Source organism: Cokeromyces recurvatus (assembly GCF_025118155.1).
Source record: "Cokeromyces recurvatus strain NRRL 2243 chromosome Unknown BX663scaffold_15, whole genome shotgun sequence".
Classification (NCBI taxonomy): domain Eukaryota; kingdom Fungi; phylum Mucoromycota; class Mucoromycetes; order Mucorales; family Mucoraceae; genus Cokeromyces; species Cokeromyces recurvatus.
This window is the reverse complement of record NW_026251401.1, coordinates 530,604-548,631: the sequence shown is the minus strand read 5'-3', so window position 1 is coordinate 548,631 and position 18,028 is coordinate 530,604. Positions and strand designations below refer to the sequence as shown.

Genomic DNA, 18,028 nt, shown 5'->3' with positions numbered 1-18,028 from the left:
GCGTTTTTATTTCCCACTTCATTCTTCTAAGGACATTTAATAAAAATTACTGAAGATACACTTTGAAACCTTAAAGAAATTATTAAAAAATAAGTTCTAATCTTCCATTGATCTCTTGCATGATTATTCATAATAAACTGGGTGAAATCAATCATATCTATTTAAAGGATAAGATTTACATGTTACATACTGAAATGCGACTATATTTCTACCGGAAACTTTGCTTTTGAAAAAAGAGTGGTAATATGAACAGCGTATATTAAAGAAAAACAATAAAAAGCCAATAACAAAAGTATTCCATGTATCAAAGAGCATACTTAGCTATTATTCCTAAGGATTGTTTAATGCCAAGTTGATAATGAAAACTATAAGGAAACCAAGCTATTGAGATGAATTTAGAAAGCTAAAATTGATTAACGCAGACAGCTATTCAAAAATTCTGTATCATTAAGATACTACCTGCTCACAAAGATAAAAAAAAAGGCTCCTACAAAAATTAGCTATAATTTTATTGTAATTCCTTTTTGTAGAAGAGTTTAGAAAAATGGGAGAAGCTTAAAGAAGTCAATTTCTCTATTAAAGATCCAATAAGATGTTTATAACATAAAATAACAAGTTTTCTATTCTATCTCTGATATAATCAGTTGCGAAATAAAAGAAGATCATAATATCGAAAAAAGAATAAAAAACTGCTGCATTTCATCTTTCCATGATAAAGACTGCTAGATCAGTTTCCTTCATATCAACTTACTAGGTTCGGTTAACAAATATTCATAATTTTAGAACAGGTACGTTCTGCTATGAATACTGACAAATTATGCATATCCTACTTGATAGAGACAATAAAACATAATAAATAAATATTGCTCATTAATTAATAGAATTTAAGGTGTAGTGAATACAGGTTATAGTATATACAATATGAATTTAACATTTATTAATAATTAGATTGACGGTGCTAATTGAACCTTGTAGACAGGTCTTTACCAGTTTAATATGTAATATTTAATTTGAATAAAAAAAAAAAGAGAGAGAGAGAGAGACTTCTTTTATTTATTAGGAAGGATAAAGAGATTGCTTATCATTTCTCTCCTTATATTAGGTTTTCTTCAGGAAATACTATTCTTTTTATATACACTTGTAGATATTAGAGAAACAAAAAAAAAGTATGATGTAATGCCATCTATTTATTAGGGAAGTGAATGTAGACAGCTGTGAGAAATTTCCATAGCAGCTCTATGAAAAAAAAAAAAAAAAAAAAAAAAAATTACCAGCTAATTTCTTATTTTAGATTAAAAAGCTGCATTTTTTTTTAAAAAAAAAAAAAAAAAATAGCTGTGTGTTTACTTATTTCTTTCGTATACCACTATATCCTATTTAATAAAATAATATAATGAGCGATTATCAGCAAATAAGCATCAATCATCAAAACATTTATTATCAAGTTGGACTTGATTTATTGTTTAATTTCACCAATGAATTTGTTGAATATATTTATACAGATCCAAATACTTCTGTTATAACTGTAAATCAAATTACTATAGCCTCTTTAAATTCCATTGTTAAAACGTATAAGGTACAAATAAATATATACATGTATACAAGTAATAAGATGTATATCGTTAACTTTTATAATTAAATCAATAGATTGAAAGGATCCAATCAACATTATATTGTAAATCAAAGGATTGCCATTTTCTTGTCATTATTGGTAATGATAAGGATAATAACAATCATTTATTTTGGCATAATGTAAAAGATAAAACAACGTCAAAAATTCTCACAAAAAAGCCTATCCAAGGAGAAATAAGCCAATCAAGCATATCTCGTTTACCATTTAATGTTGTAAAGTATACACCAAGTTCTTTTTTTTTTAAAAAAAAGAAAAAAAAAAAGAAAAAGAAAAATAAACTACTTTTCTTTTCTAAACAAACAAATAAATAGGAATATAAGGATAGAAAAGGGTCTTCTACTATGAAGCCTTCCTATGCTATGGTAATTGGCACAAAAGATCAAGGTGTTAAGCTGATTTTATTAAGCATTAATGAGCTAACAAATGACGTATCCTCAGAGGTAAGCTTAAGTTATACAGTGTAAATATTAAAACTTAAACTTTTTTTTTTCTTTTAAAATAAAGTTGATTGAATCCTTCAAAACTAATACAAAAGATAAAAAAGATTTGGGTTATGTTACATCAGTTTTTATTTTAACAGTAGAAAAGGGCGATAGACGAATGGGTCATAGCGATCCACAAATATTGTTAGGCTTTAGTCAAGGTAATATCCTTATTTATCGAATTAGGTCCAGTGTTTACTCTTCATCAAGGTCTTCGAGAATAAGGTCTCCTTTAGACTTATCTTCTTTTACTGAATACCCAAAATGTAAGTTTATCTATCCTATGTCTATGTTTCGAAAAAATAAAAAATAAAATAAAAATACAATAACTTGCTTATTAACCCATTTATCTTTATTCAATATTTATAGACCCTATTACTCACTTATCTTGTGCACGATCGTATAATAGTCTTTCGATGACAGTCGTATTTGCTCAGGAAAAACCTAAAGACGATCCTAAATACCAGTATGCTAGAGACTATATTAAATTAGTAGCAGCACATGGTGACTCGACATTAAAACAAAGAAAAATAATCAATCCTCCTTTTGATATCGAAAATCCTATAAAAATAGTAGGATTATCGTTGATACCACCAAATGGAATTTCAACAGAAAGTAAAACTTACTTATCAATTATACTTCAAAACAAGAATAATGATAGTTATAGTTTAAATGTCTGGAAAGTAGAATCTGACAGTATTCACGAAGCTTTTACGCTAACAGCAAGTTGTGATGAATGCATTGAAGCATTGGTCTCTAAAGAAAGAACATCACGTCCTTCATATACATTAGATATGAATGGCTTTTTACAAAATATGCCCTCAAAGATTACAGAAATCATTCTAGAACAAAATAAGGACAATATGAGCAATAGGGATATGAGTCTTAAGAGAGATAGGGATGAAATCGAATCATCTTTTAATGATGAACATAAGCCAGCTAAAATTAGAAAATCAAAAAATAATAGGTTATCACCAATAGTAATCATCCATCATGATAGCGATATGAGCAGATCTGATGAAGATACAAATGAATCAGAGACAGATCCTAATGATTTAGATAATGCATCAGCTATCAATGATTATGATACATTTATGGCGGATGCTTCTATTTTGAATGAAGAAGATATGACTACAGGAAAATTTTATGTTGTAAAGGAAGATTTAGATAAAGCAGCTGAAGATATAGATGACATATTGAATCAACCAGAAGAGATGATTAAGACAGAAACAGAGACTATTAAAGAATTAACATTTCACTCAACTACTGATATCGATATGACTTTCACTGAAGAATTGACAGAAAAAGATAGTTTCATGATTGTAGATAAAGAATCTATACCTAAAGATCAATATGTAGTGGAACATAAAGAAGAAACTAAAATTACATTATATTCAGAAGATGTATTAGCAGCAGATGTTAAACAATTTGACAAGGAGACAAAGATAGAGGATAATATCGAAAACTATTCAAGTAATAACCAGCTAATCACTACTAACCAGAATGAGATACCAGAAAATCAAGTTGATCAAGGATCAATCAATGCTACAGAAATCAATTCAACAAAAGATGAAACAATTAGTACTGCAGAAGACATCATTGAGCATAAAGAAAATACCATTATAAGCGATGAAGTTGACTATAAAATGGACGATAGTATAGAAGAGCAATTACAAAAAGAGTTTGAGAAAGCGTCGGATAAAGATGATTTACAAAAAAATTTGAATACAGAGGTTTTGCAAGAAGAAAATTTGTCAAAGACTAATGACACTATTTCAGAAAAAAGTGATGACTTTATCGATGTCGAATCTGAAGCAGAAGAAATGAATGTAACAAATAATAAATTGCAATCAGAGGAAGAAACTTTTGGAAATAAAATCTCCTCAGAAGAGAGACATCATTATGATTACAGTCACGTTGATGATAAATCTGTTGAGGAACAAAGCTCAATAACTGAACAAGATGATAATCATGTTTACACTATTCTTAGCAGTGAAGAAGAAGAAGAAGAAGAAGAAGATGATGATGATGATGATGAAACAGAAAAATCATCATTGGGCTATACAGTCTTAAATACTTCAGAAGAACACTCTGAAGAGGAGTTTTATGAACCTTATAATAAAGAGGAATTCTATGATGTACAGTCTTTTGAGAACATTGATGATTATGAATCTGATAGAGAGGATATGGAAGAAATGGTAGAGATAGAGTCTAATGAAAATAATAATGGAAAATCATTGTTATTTGTGGAGAGAGAAGATCAGATACATTCTGATAAAGAAGAAGATAATACTGAAAACCAGCACAAAACTGAAGCAGCTTATACGCACCCTACTATTGATGAAGGAATATCAATATTTAAAGAAAATAATAATAATATCGAAAATAGAGTATCGATTGATGAAGCAAGTATGGCAGAACAAGCTGAATGTGATTTGAGTAATCTTACATCTACAAATAATCCTATGCTTATTAGAGTTAATTCTATGCTTCTATATCTATTCAATACTAAAGATATCGACTTGGATAATCTTGATGAAAGACAGTACCAAGTTATAGGAGACTATTGTTGGCGTAGTGAAGAGGCACAACTACAATTATTTATGATGAAGCAATGTCATGAACGACAGTTAGATATAGAAGTTGTTATGTTTGGACGAGCATTGATGAATAATCCTGAAAAAGATGCGTTAACACATGAACAGCAAATAGAGTATAAAACTATATTAAAAGAACATATTTATAATGTTCATCCATCAATTAGGTTTGGAGGTAAAGATGTGTGTGTGTGTGTGTGTGTGTTCCCCTCCTATTTAATATTTATATACTGACTATTTTTCTTTTTTTTATCTATCTTTAGTGATTCTTAATCCATATAGTGACTCATTCAAGGTGAAACTACAGGAGAACAGGAGATATTATATTAATAAGGAATGGTGTCCTATACATAATTTGGTGTATTTTAATTATTATACTTTTGGAAAGACTATATAATGAATATCATGTCATTGAAGCCAATCAACTAATAATATGCATAAAAAAACTCCGTAATAAACATCAAAAAATTTTCATTTTAAACATTGTTTACCTTGTAATATATATTCTAAAAACAGATGAATACATCTTTAGAAATAAAAGCAGCACAGAAAGATACAAATCATACAAGAGTTTTCTTATCTCTTGAAGTGATGCAAAAAAATCAAATTGGAACAGGTGATTTAATAAGAATCGAAAAGCAAGATCAGGTAAAAAAAAAAAAAAGAAAAAGAAAAGTAAATAGATCAAAATTAATAAAACAAAAGAAACGAATAATCCATTGACAATAGATTATTTTTGGCATTGCTTGGCCCTCTTTAACAATTTCAGCAGAAGGTATTATATACATGTATAAACATGAGGGTAGATTAAAAGCTAACAAAAGTATGAGAGTAAAGCTATAGAATTAAATACAGTCTTACGATTAAGTGGATCATTTCAAATTGGTGATATAGTCACTATTCAAAAAGTATTCAACTCACATATAGAAGCAACACAAATCAATGTTCAATTTATATCTACCCCAACATATTCTTTAGATCGAGATTTTAATATTTTTCTAAAAGAATATCTTGGTAAAACAGAAGAAAAAAAAATATTGATATGATTCAGAAAACTTAGATAGATTTATGTATAGTGGAACTAAAATTCATTGCTCAATCACAGTTCATTGATTTCATCTATTCTGGAAATAGATCAAGAATTCAAATTATAGACATCTTATCAAAGAATCCATCCGAATTATATCTTATTACCTCAAATACAAAGATTCATCTGACATCTACGTTAATAGATGATTCTGAAAAAAAGAAACACCCACCAACAGCTGAATCGGTAACTTTTGGATATGAAAATATTGGTGGTTTATCCAAACAGATCGCCATCATACGCGAAATGATCGAGACACCACTTCAAAACCCTGAATTATTTTTAAAATACGGATTAAAGCCACCGCGAGGTGTCTTACTTTTCGGTCCTCCAGGTACAGGTAAAACGTTGATTGCTCGTGCAGTAGCACATGAAACAGGAGCCCATGCTATTATTGTCAATGGAGCTGAAATTGTAAGTAAATTTTATGGTGAAACGGAACAAAAGCTACGTGATTTATTTGATGAAGCCATCAGTCATGCCCCTTCTGTTATTTTTATTGATGAAATTGATGCACTTTGCCCTAAACGAGATGAAGCGCCTAGTGAATTAGAGAAACGGGTAGTAGCAACTTTACTGACCTTGATGGATGGAGCTTCGACAGAAAATAATCGTGTTGTTGTTATTGGAGCTACTAATCGACCTAATGCTTTAGATGAAGCATTACGTAGACCAGGTCGATTTGATCGTGAGGTTGAAATTGGTATACCAACAGCTGAGGCAAGGTTGTCGATCATGAAAACGATTCTCAAAAAGATGCCATATAGATTAAGTGATGAGGAACTCGAGTCATTAGCAAATAAAGCGCATGGTTATGTGGGTGCAGATATTGCTGCAGTATGTAGAGAAGCTGGATTAAAATGTATTAAGCGTTGTGCTGCTTATTCTTTGACTAGTGAAAATCAACTGGTTGTTAATATGCAAGACATGATTGAAGCTATGACTGAGATTAGACCTAGTGCTATGAGAGAGATTATGTTAGAAGTACCTAAAGTATATTGGTCAGATATAGGAGGGCAAAGTGATATTAAGCAGCGATTAAAGGAGTCAGTAGAGTGGCCTTTACAACATCCAGAGGCATTTGTAAGATTAGGTATTAGACCACCTAAAGGCATTTTATTATATGGCCCACCTGGTTGTAGTAAGACATTGATGGCTAAAGCATTAGCTACTGAAGCAGGATCTAACTTTATTGCAGTAAAAGGTCCAGAGGTATAGATAGATAAGTATTTGTTTGTGACGGGTTTTTAATTATTATTATTTTCAATAGTTATTTAGTAAATGGGTAGGAGAATCAGAAAAGGCTGTACATGAAGTATTTAGAAAAGCAAGAGCAGCATCACCCTCTATTATATTTTTTGTAAGTTAAAAAAAAAGATTTTAAATAATATTTTCCTATATAACAAATACATCCCCTTTTTTTTTCTTTTTTTTTTCTTTTTCAAAAAAAAAGGATGAAATTGATGCGTTGACAGTGAAGAGAGGATCTCATGGGGATGGTGGCACATCTGTTGCTGATAGAGTTCTATCACAATTATTGAATGAGTTAGATGGAGTTGAAGCATTAGTCAATGTTACTGTTGTAGCAGCAACGAATCGACCCGATATTATTGTAGGTTAATGTATTATGTGATACAAGTCATTACATACTAATTTTTATGTATACATTTATACTAGGATGATGCATTGTTAAGACCCGGAAGAATTGACAGAATTTTATATGTTGGTCCACCCGACTTCCAATCACGTAAAGAAATCTTTAGAATTCAAACCAGCAAAATGAGTATTGATAATGATGTAGACTTGGATAAACTTGCCGAAAAAGTAATGAAAAAAAAAAGTAAAGAAAAAGAGACAATATTATTAATTATCATATATAGAGTGAAGGCTGTTCAGGTGCAGAGGCAGTAGCCATTTGTCAAGAAGCAGCTTTATTTGCTATGGAAGAAAATATCCAAATCGAATCCGTTAAAATGAGACATTTCCAAAAAGCTCTAGATACTTTTACAAGACGTATCACTCCCGAAATGTTACAATTTTATAAAGACTTTCAAGAGAAATCTGGATTACAGAGTATTTAAAACACATTATCAATTATTGAATACATGTTCAAATTTTAGGTTATATTTCCTTATCGTAGTCTCCTTTAGTTATTTTGTTCTACATATAATACTTTTTTTTTCGAATTCAAATATTGAATAAAACTCTACCAGAATTTAGATATTTGAAATATATAATATATACGATTTGCTTCATTTTCTTTTGTTAAATGTAACCTTAAAAAATAAGAAAAGATAAGTCTATAATGCTTTTTTATAGATTACTAAAAAGTTGAATAATGCAAAATAATATGAAAATGAAGAAGGCTATTTATAAGAAAAGACTGGCGTAATAAAGAATTACCCTGTATCCATCATGACTATATTCTTTCCTCTCTGATGATTTGTGACTACTACTAAAAATAGAATCCTCATTGTAGGGTAAGCAATGCATCCATATTCATTTATTATAATAATACCAATGATTGCATGTTACAGGTAAAGAAAATAGGTTGGGTCACTAAAAAAAAATTTGGGCCAGCCAAAAAAAAAAAAAAAAAAAAAAAAAAAAAAAAAAAAACGAACCTAAAGTCGTGAACCTAATTAATTTGATGCAAGAATTTGAGCATATGTCTATAAGAGAAGCGGCCTCAAAAATTGGGTTGGCAAAGTCAACAGCCATACGTAAAATTAAAGAATGGAACGAACTGACAAATAGCTCTAACCAAGGAGTTTTTCCCTGACACCATCAACAAAAAGAAGCACAAAGGCCGAAAGGTTATTCTTCAGGATGTGCATACTGTGTTTATTTTCGAGTTACTAATTAACGAGCCAACCTTGACAGTAGAAGCTGTTACTGATCAGCTTTGCACGACTTTCAAGGACATTCAGACTACTCCAAGATCAGTAGCAACTCATATGAAAAATAAATGCCGTCTCACTTATAAACGTATTATGCCACAGTACTTTGCACGGGATAGTGAAGAAACTATTGTTAAAAGATACAACGAAGTCAACTCTTGGATTTCCCAAAAATTAGATTTTTTTAATAATTGCATATTCATTGACAAAGCTGGATTCAACAGGAATATGCATCGCTCATATAGCTGGAGTAAAGTAGGAACTCCCTGTAAAATTAAAGTTGAAACAAAGGGGCCAAATGTGAGCATACTAGGTGCTATTTCTAAAGACGGTATCATCACTCTTTCGCGAAAGGAGATTATTACTGTAGCTGCAGCTGGGAGAAGGCAGCGATTAGATGACACTCCAGTTGTTAAGAAAAAAGGAACAACTGGTAATGATTTTTTTTTTTTTTTTTTTTTTTTTTTTAGAATTTGTAGAACAAGTTCTCACCACAATTGATACGGTCGGCATGAGCTACAAATATTTGGTGCTTGATAATGCGTCTAATCATAAGTCAAATCTGGTTAAGGATTGGGTAGGACAACGAGAATATCAGCTAGTCTTTTTGCCACCATACTCTCCGTTTTTAAACCCTATTGAGGAGTTTTTGTCGAAGCTAAAAAGCGTCGTAAACAACGATCCGTCTTCAGTCAGACAAAATTCAAAGATCAGTAAACGTATCCGTGATGCATCTGTGCATATCAGCAAAGAAGACTGTCAAAAAGTGACCCGTTTTTTAAAAAAAAAATGACCCAATTTTATTAGTGACCCGGCCTATTTTCTTCACCTGTAGAAAAAAAAAATTGAACTGGTCCATTTCACTGCTTTTTTTTTTTTTTTTTTTTTTTTTTTTTTTTTTTTTTTTTTTTTTTTTTTTCAACCAGTTTAAAATAAACATTATCTCTCGTGAGGAAGCATGCTGCATTTTTTATTGTAAAAATTTAACGAAGAGAATGCTCAAATCTGTACTGAAAAAGTAGCAAAGATGGAGGAAGTTGAAATTTATTACAGAAGTAGTCCATGTGAATCAGAGTTTGTATGTGAAGCGCGAATATTTGGTGCTCCAAATCTATACAGCCTGTACAAATCAAAAAAAGAAATAAAAAAAAACCCCCCACGAAGAAACTGAATATAATAAAAATGAAAAGAAAGATATCTTGTTTTGTAAGTAAAAATAAATGCAAGAAACGAAATTGTTGCTAACGACATTAAAATATAGACAATGATGAGCAAATTGTAGATTTTATAAACTATGTATATCGACCGGAAATAGAATCTTCACCAGATTCTCTATACGATTAAGAATTATTTTATTTATAACAAAAATTTAAACAACCCATGTGAGCACATAATACTGGCGTATTGGATTGCCCGGGTCAGTTCGAGAAAGGATAAAAGTGTACTAAAAAACCTTTTGATAGGCAAAAGGGTAAAAAAGAAAGAGAAGGGAAGAGGAAAAGCAAGATGTATCAATAAATACTAGATTTAGAGTTACGTAATCATATTACAAGTTTTGTACCAAGAGGGGGAATAGAAGTTTCTGGAGGAAGTTCACTATGATGAAGGTAGTCAAGCTCAAAAAGTAGAAGGCACATAACAGGCCAACGAATCGTCCAGGCGGAAAAGACAGATGAGTTGAAAGCTGATGAGATTGGTGGTCTGCGTTTTTGTTTATTTGACAGCTTATTCAAGAGGAAGGACAAAGGGTCGGGTTCGATCAAAGGCGCTTGTAATCGTCGATGCATATGTAGGCATCATATAGCATGAGATCTTGTGAACAAGGCATTAGGGTGATAGATGCACGGTTTGGGGACACCACCAAGTAACCAACCTAGGCGCCAGTGGACTATTCAGCTGTGTTCTGCATTTGACATAGGTAACCAGAGGATAGGATCGATACCTAGGGTAGGACGGCAGGCAGACAAGAGAACAGCATTATTACTGTTTCGTCGATCACCAAGATTATCTTTTAGGTATGCTTTACAGATACCAGCAAAAGCACGAGAATCATAAGTATTATCGTCAAGAGAAGCAGTATACCGTTGCCAGATAGGTGTTTTCGAAAGTTTATACCATTGAGAGTGGCTTGAAGAAGGGCGTACATGTGGTAAAAACTTGGAGACAAGAGTATCGTCCGGAGAGTGGATAGACCGAAGCAAGAATTTAGCTTGCAGGAAGTGAACGCGTTCCTTCATTGTGGGTAGGTTGACCAAGTGCAATATAACTTTAGTTTAGGACCGCCAGACTCTCTATACAAGTTAAACTATGTATATGATAAAGAAATTTTAGGAATTGTTTGGACTTTCACTAAAAAATTTGACAAAACTACACCTTTGGCATTCACCCAATGGTTGAACAAGCAAAACGTTGATTTTTTATCAGATGAGATTGAACGTAAAGTTATAAAAGAAAACACAAAAAACAAAAAGATAAAAAGGCGTCATTTAAATGTTTTGGATAACGGATATTATGGTAAAGCTCGTAAATGGCATTGCAAGATAAACAAAATAAATTAACTCCAGTTTTGTAGTTGATCTTGCGAAAAACATTATAGATGTAATACCAAGACATCATGCCTACGTAAACCAATTAAAAAATGATGGATATCATATTATTGGTTATTGTAGAAAGTCAAAAATGCCAAGCAACAATCGAGCAGCTTTATTGCAAAGAATGGTGAACATATTACGTCAAAGGTCACTCGTAGACAAAGTTTTTGTATCATCATACAGCAACATAAAACAAGGTTTTTATAAACGAGATTTAAATGATCAAGATTCTTTATTATCAGAATTAGATCAAGTTAATGGAAACACTCAAGGTAAAAAACTAAATAATAACTTGATCAAATAAATTTTGAAAAAGAAATTATTCTTTAGGCTTTTTAGCTTTTATTCAAGACAATGATAAAGTTTGTGTGGTGGCGTTAGATTATGCAGGATTCACCACCAATATGAGTGATTTAAAAAATATTTTAAGGCAAGTAGGAAAATAATATGAAATCTGAAATAAAAACTGAACAAATAATCTTGTAGTGACTATCCCAAAATGCAAAAAATTATCATTGACTTATATTTCTACGAAAATCAATTTAAAGTTTTTGACAGAGATCAATTGTTAAATAATGTGGAAGAGTTGAAATTATTCAACTGTCGTCCTAATTACAAACAACGAAGCAAATAGGCAACTTGCTGATTTTAAAGTTATAATGGCTACTATCGATGTCAATGAATACACGCCTTATTAAAATTTTCATTTTTTGAATAAAGAATTTTCTATCAAAAATGAACTATAGTTATATCTCTTATATTTTAAAGGTTCAGAATCTATTCTCTCGTTGCAAAGTAATATAGGTTGCAATGGATCCTTGTCGTAGCAAATGTCGACATCTTCAAAACTTTCCATTCTTTTCAAAAGTTTTTTCACGTTAGATTCTGTGTATTTATGGCAAAAGAAAATACATATTGCTTATTCTCTGGCTATATTTTTGACCATTAATTAGCAGCTAATCTTGGTTGAATTTGATGATATTAGAAAAAAAAATGAAGCAGTGAAATGGACCAGTTCAATTTTTTTTTTATTTTCTAAGCAGTGAAATGGACTAGTTCAATTTTTTTTTTCTACAGGTGAAGAAAATAGGCCGGGTCACTAATAAAATTGGGTCATTTTTTTTTTAAAAAACGGGTCACTTTTTGACAGTCTTCTTTGCTGATATGCACAGATGCATCACGGATACGTTTACTGATCTTTGAATTTTGTCTGACTGAAGACGGATCGTTGTTTACGACGCTTTTTAGCTTCGACAAAAACTCCTCAATAGGGTTTAAAAACGGAGAGTATGGTGGCAAAAAGACTAGCTGATATTCTCGTTGTCCTACCCAATCCTTAACCAGATTTGACTTATGATTAGACGCATTATCAAGCACCAAATATTTGTAGCTCATGCCGACCGTATCAATTGTGGTGAGAACTTGTTCTACAAATTCTAAAAAAAAAAAAAAAAAAAAAAATCATTACCAGTTGTTCCTTTTTTCTTAACAACTGGAGTGTCATCTAATCGCTGCCTTCTCCCAGCTGCAGCTACAGTAATAATCTCCTTTCGCGAAAGAGTGATGATACCGTCTTTAGAAATAGCACCTAGTATGCTCACATTTGGCCCCTTTGTTTCAACTTTAATTTTACAGGGAGTTCCTACTTTACTCCAGCTATATGAGCGATGCATATTCCTGTTGAATCCAGCTTTGTCAATGAATATGCAATTATTAAAAAAATCTAATTTTTGGGAAATCCAAGAGTTGACTTCGTTGTATCTTTTAACAATAGTTTCTTCACTATCCCGTGCAAAGTACTGTGGCATAATACGTTTATAAGTGAGACGGCATTTATTTTTCATATGAGTTGCTACTGATCTTGGAGTAGTCTGAATGTCCTTGAAAGTCGTGCAAAGCTGATCAGTAACAGCTTCTACTGTCAAGGTTGGCTCGTTAATTAGTAACTCGAAAATAAACACAGTATGCACATCCTGAAGAATAACCTTTCGGCCTTTGTGCTTCTTTTTGTTGATGGTGTCAGGGAAAAACTCCTTGGTTAGAGCTATTTGTCAGTTCGTTCCATTCTTTAATTTTACGTATGGCTGTTGACTTTGCCAACCCAATTTTTGAGGCCGCTTCTCTTATAGACATATGCTCAAATTCTTGCATCAAATTAATTAGGTTCACGACTTTAGGTTCGTTTTTTTTTTTTTTTTTTTTTTTTTTTTTTTTTTTTTTTTTTTGGCTGGCCCAAGTTTTTTTTTTAGTGACCCAACCTATTTAATATTGATGCATTTGAATATAACAGTCACAATTCTACTGAATTCTTACTAGGAATAATAACTTGAATTATTGTATTTTTCAGCAAATAAGAGAAAATTTCAGAAAAAATAAGAGAAAATTATTGAACAAATAAGAGAAAATTTTAGGTCAATTAAGAGAAAGTCCAAGAAAAATTAAGAGAAAAAAAAAATGGCAATTAGCAAAAAATTTACTTATACTTAAATCTCATAAGTTTTTCTCCAGGGCTAAACACTTTTCAAAGAATCTGTGTTGTGTATATAATGATGTATTACATAATATCTTATAATGTACAAATCAGAGTCATGAAGAACCGGATGATATTATAGTTATTAGTTATACACTTTATGCATACAATATTATTTGATTTCAGTTTATAAGACATTCTTGTGATGAGAAAAAATAATGTTATAATAAATACTAACTCTACAAAATAATGATAAGAAAAACATAGTGTAAGGAGTTATTAATGATAAAGATATATGAATTATAGATTATACCTATTAATTATATATATGCATTATTATTTAATGTTGTCTAAAATACTAACTTATAAATATAATCATATACTATCTATGAGAACTCTATTCTAATTGAATACACTATATAATATAATGAAATTCATTTAAGTAGTACATTGAGGAATGAATATAACATAAAGAAGCTGGTTAGAATATAAATCTATATATCAAAAGTGTCTTTCCTATATCATTCACAAGTATGAACAAACGAGATTTTATTATTTTGTTTCAAGAAAAATAACCGGCTAAATCAAGCACCAATAATTTAATGTTTATTAGAGTTAACTGAGATTAATTCTCAGTCAGGGCAAAGACTAGAGCTCTAACACAATAATTTTAATTATTCTATGGGAAATATTCTTCTTTCAAGATATCTTCACTCTGTTCCTGTCTCGAAGTAACCCGTTCTCCACAAGATATAAATAAGGATCCATTTTGCACTCATCTTTTGAAAACTCAGTTTTTCATTTTTTAATTTTTTAATTTTTAATTTTTAATTTTTAATTTTCATTTTGATAATAAAAGTTTTATACAAAGTTTTCACAGATTTATTCTGTCTTATTCTTTTGTTATCTTTGTCTTATCAACAATCTGAGAGAATGGCGAATCCAGCCCTGGCAGTCTTTCTTAGTTACTTTGGAGCAGGCATCCATTATTCTGGGTGTGAGTGTCTCACCAGTTTCGAAAGGGCTTCTTTTGACGCCATACTTCACCTTCGACCAGAATAGCTCAATTGGGTTTAGGAATGGTGAGTACGGCGGAAGATATGCACACTTATAGCCTCTGCTTTCTATTAAGTTTCTTACTGTAGCTGGCTTATGTATGGGAGCATTATCCATTACCAAGTAAAAGCCCTTCATATTATTTCGGTCAAGAACATCCATCACATTACTCAAGTAATTTAAATAGTGCTCAGTCCTAGTTCCAACCTTAGCTGTCGTTGTAACAACCTTCCCATCTATTCTTCTCTTCTTAGCTCCCGAAACTAATATTGGCTTTCTCAAAGAGATGTCAATAATGCCGGCGCTAGAGATGGCACCAAGAATGGTTATTGTGGTGCCTTTTGAAGCAGGGACAGTTGTTTTAGCAGGTTCTCCTATCTTGGACCAGCCACGAGTGCGTGTCATGTGTAAATTGAACCCTGCTTCATCCAAAAAAACGCAATTATTCTCAAAGTCCATATTTTTATCAGCTAGCCATTGAAGGATGGTCTCCTTTCTCTTCTTAAGAGTTTCTTCCGAGTTTCTAGCAGATGAAATTTTCTCCAACTTCTTCATAGATAGTGCACAGCTGGTTCTAAGATGTCTGTATACTGCGGATGGGCTCACGGAGAGACTTGGAAATTCTTTGAGCAACAACTCGTGTATTCCAGCTACAGTTGCAGTTGAACACTCATCAACAATGTCGGTAATAAACTTTGTGTGTTTTTCAGTAAGCTCAGAGACAGTTCCCATTTTGCGCCCTCTTTTTTTCTGTTGAGGTATTTCCCCTGTTTTCTGCCATTGCGATTTGAAACGGTAAGCTGATTTCTCATTTATTCCTGTTTTTAAAGCTGCATCTTTTACAGGAACCTGTTCAATTAACAGGGAAATAAGCTTGTTGATATCTTGCTGAGTGTACACACGTCTAGCATTGCTAGCGGCGTCTTTTTTTTCGGCCAGATCTCTGAGAGGCTTCTCTTCTTTCAAATCGCTCTCACTACCCTGTACATCAGCTTCATTTTCCTCCTTATCCGAGCTATTGCTGGCCTCATCACCCTCGTACCCTTCCTTCAGCTCCATCGTCGCATCTTCATCTAACTCCATGGCTGATGCAGTGATGTTGTACTCCCACTTCTTTCTCATCATTGACATTACGCTGACAATGATTTCAGGTACAGCTTCAATGTCATCGTCGCGTAGAGAAATTTCGTTCATATCAAAGTCAATATCCATTTTTTGTTAATAATAGTGAGAAAAGTGCTTTCTACTAATTGCCATTTTTTTTTCTCTTAATTTTTCTTGGACTTTCTCTTAATTGACCTAAAATTTTCTCTTATTTGTTCAATAATTTTCTCTTATTTTATCCAATAATTTTCTCTTATTTGTCCAATAATTTTCTCTTATTTTTTCTAAAATTTTCTCTTATTTGCTGAAAAATACAATAGTCTAACAATGACTGTGTATTGGAGGAAGGATAATTATGCTGTGAAGCACATGGTTTTGTAATTAATATATTTATTTTAAGGTTATAAGTTATAGTCTAATAGTTGCAACAATCTCATGTAGTACAAAATATTACTTTTTTTTTTTTTTTGCCAAGTAGAGAATTTTTTTTATTGTTATTATTATTAGCCTTTCTTTATTTTATAGAAAATGATAAAATATAGTTCAAGTAAAGCTTCTTTACTTGTTATAACTTTATTATCTTATATCTTTTACATATATCAAACGACAAGTACAAATGACAAAAGAGAATTATTATTTACTTTTAATCAAACAATGACTGCAACAGCAAGTTTAACATTAACTAATTCCGATTCAAAAAAACAATCGACTCAAACAGACGAAAAATACTTGACATTTTTTACACATAGCGGTTTTCAGAATCAATTAATTCAAGGTAGATAATGATAATTTATTAGTAACTTGTTTATTTATAGTATTCTCTCTATAAATTAGTTGAAAATGGCATATTGTTAGCTTGGTATTTAAATCGGACACTGATTTTACCCAAAGCTCTATTGGGTGAAGCATTTGGCTGGAATCCATTTTATCGACTCGAATTACATCATAAAGTACGCGATACAGCCAATAACGATTGTAAACAATTTAAAGATAAAAAATCTCGAAAGTTAGCATCCTGCCCTGATCCTTTAAAATACACATTGGCTTCCTTTGATGATTTATTTGATTTATCTTGGGCTAAAAGACATATCAATATTATTGAGCGTGAACAAAGTGATTTTGATTGGCTTCAAACTCGATTTGGAATTAAAAGAGATATTTTAAATTCAAAAAATAAGAGTCAACAACAAGCAACTGGCGTCTATATTGATAGAGATATTTTATTTTTCAAAGGTACTTTTTTTTTTTTTTTTTTTTTTTTTTTGTGCAGCAGCATTTACTTTAACTCTCGTTGTCAAACTCACTTTTTTTTTAAAAAAAAAACATATATACACATACATATATAGATAAAACAAGATATGATTGGAGAATATATGATGTTCCTGTAAAGAATCCATTTTTGGGAAAATATACTGCAAGTCTTGATGTCTCTCAGTTAAAAAATTATTCACAAAAGTTAATCCATTTTACAAGCTTGTTTGGTACAGGTAAATTTCCTATAAAAAAGTCTGAGAATATTGAATTTTTCAAGTCACTTCAAAAAAGTATGACCTATAAACATCCTGCTGTTTTGAAGATTACAGATGTTGTAGTCGAATTACTGGGAGGTGCTGGTAATTATGTGGGTGTTCATCTAAGGACAGCTGACGGATTATTTGTAAAAGAGTTACCCGAAAATATTCAGTATGTTATAAATCATATTAGCACTCTTTCTTTTTCATCTAAAGATAATTTATCCAATTATAATCATTATTCACTTTCAGAATGTGTTTTACTTGCAAAAGCGAATCAAACCACCTTAGTTTTCCTGGCAACTGATGCTATTCGATCAAGAATGGATAAGCGATTTCACCATCTTTGGTCTCATTTACCATGTACATTTACACTGGATGAAATATTAGAAGCCAATAACCCTATATGGAGTCATATGGATAAATATCGTACATCACATACAGGTGAAAGTATGCGAAAATATCTTATACCTTTAGTGGATGCCCTTGTTGCAAGTAAAGGTGTAAAGTTTGTAGGAACTAAAGGTTCTACTTTTTCTGGATATATTCATAGACTACATCAAAATTACTGGTCTAGTACATAATAGCTGGTCTATT

General features: G+C 31.4%; 6 protein-coding genes across 6 annotated transcripts; 5 read left to right on the top strand and 1 right to left on the bottom strand.

Annotated features, from left to right (window-relative positions):
• Positions 1–1,358: 1,358 nt before the first annotated feature.
• Positions 1,359–5,193, top strand: BX663DRAFT_512191 (uncharacterized protein). The gene is made up of 6 exons (XM_051527982.1): positions 1,359–1,576; positions 1,648–1,845; positions 1,945–2,073; positions 2,138–2,381; positions 2,485–4,887; positions 4,976–5,193. The coding sequence occupies exons 1-6, from the start codon at positions 1,394–1,396 to the stop codon at positions 5,107–5,109; spliced, it is 3,291 nt and encodes a 1,096-aa protein (XP_051382211.1). The 5' UTR covers positions 1,359–1,393; the 3' UTR covers positions 5,110–5,193.
• Positions 5,131–8,011, top strand: BX663DRAFT_512190 (P-loop containing nucleoside triphosphate hydrolase protein). Its single transcript, XM_051527981.1, has 8 exons — positions 5,131–5,360; positions 5,442–5,487; positions 5,550–5,726; positions 5,789–7,011; positions 7,070–7,159; positions 7,253–7,411; positions 7,477–7,623; positions 7,680–8,011. The coding sequence occupies exons 1-8, from the start codon at positions 5,229–5,231 to the stop codon at positions 7,878–7,880; spliced, it is 2,175 nt and encodes a 724-aa protein (XP_051382210.1). The 5' UTR covers positions 5,131–5,228; the 3' UTR covers positions 7,881–8,011.
• A 562-nt stretch (positions 8,012–8,573) lies between these two features.
• BX663DRAFT_422074 (uncharacterized protein) lies at positions 8,574–8,735 on the top strand (the record flags this gene model as incomplete). The annotated part of the gene is made up of 1 exon (XM_051522413.1): positions 8,574–8,735. A coding segment is annotated over one exon (162 nt), but the record flags the coding sequence as incomplete, so codon positions are not given.
• Positions 8,736–11,197: 2,462 nt separating this feature from the next.
• BX663DRAFT_436212 (uncharacterized protein) lies at positions 11,198–11,736 on the top strand (the record flags this gene model as incomplete). Its single annotated transcript, XM_051523170.1, has 3 exons — positions 11,198–11,222; positions 11,272–11,562; positions 11,630–11,736. Coding segments are annotated over 3 exons (423 nt in total), but the record flags the coding sequence as incomplete, so codon positions are not given.
• Positions 11,737–13,155: 1,419 nt separating this feature from the next.
• BX663DRAFT_423987 (uncharacterized protein) lies at positions 13,156–13,317 on the bottom strand (the record flags this gene model as incomplete). Its single annotated transcript, XM_051522427.1, has 1 exon — positions 13,156–13,317. A coding segment is annotated over one exon (162 nt), but the record flags the coding sequence as incomplete, so codon positions are not given.
• Positions 13,318–16,574: 3,257 nt separating this feature from the next.
• On the top strand, positions 16,575–18,015 carry BX663DRAFT_531537 (uncharacterized protein; the record flags this gene model as incomplete). The annotated part of the gene is made up of 3 exons (XM_051530384.1): positions 16,575–16,695; positions 16,755–17,153; positions 17,267–18,015. The coding sequence occupies 3 exons, from the start codon at positions 16,575–16,577 to the stop codon at positions 18,013–18,015; spliced, it is 1,269 nt and encodes a 422-aa protein (XP_051382206.1).
• Between the last annotated feature and the right edge of the window lie 13 nt (positions 18,016–18,028).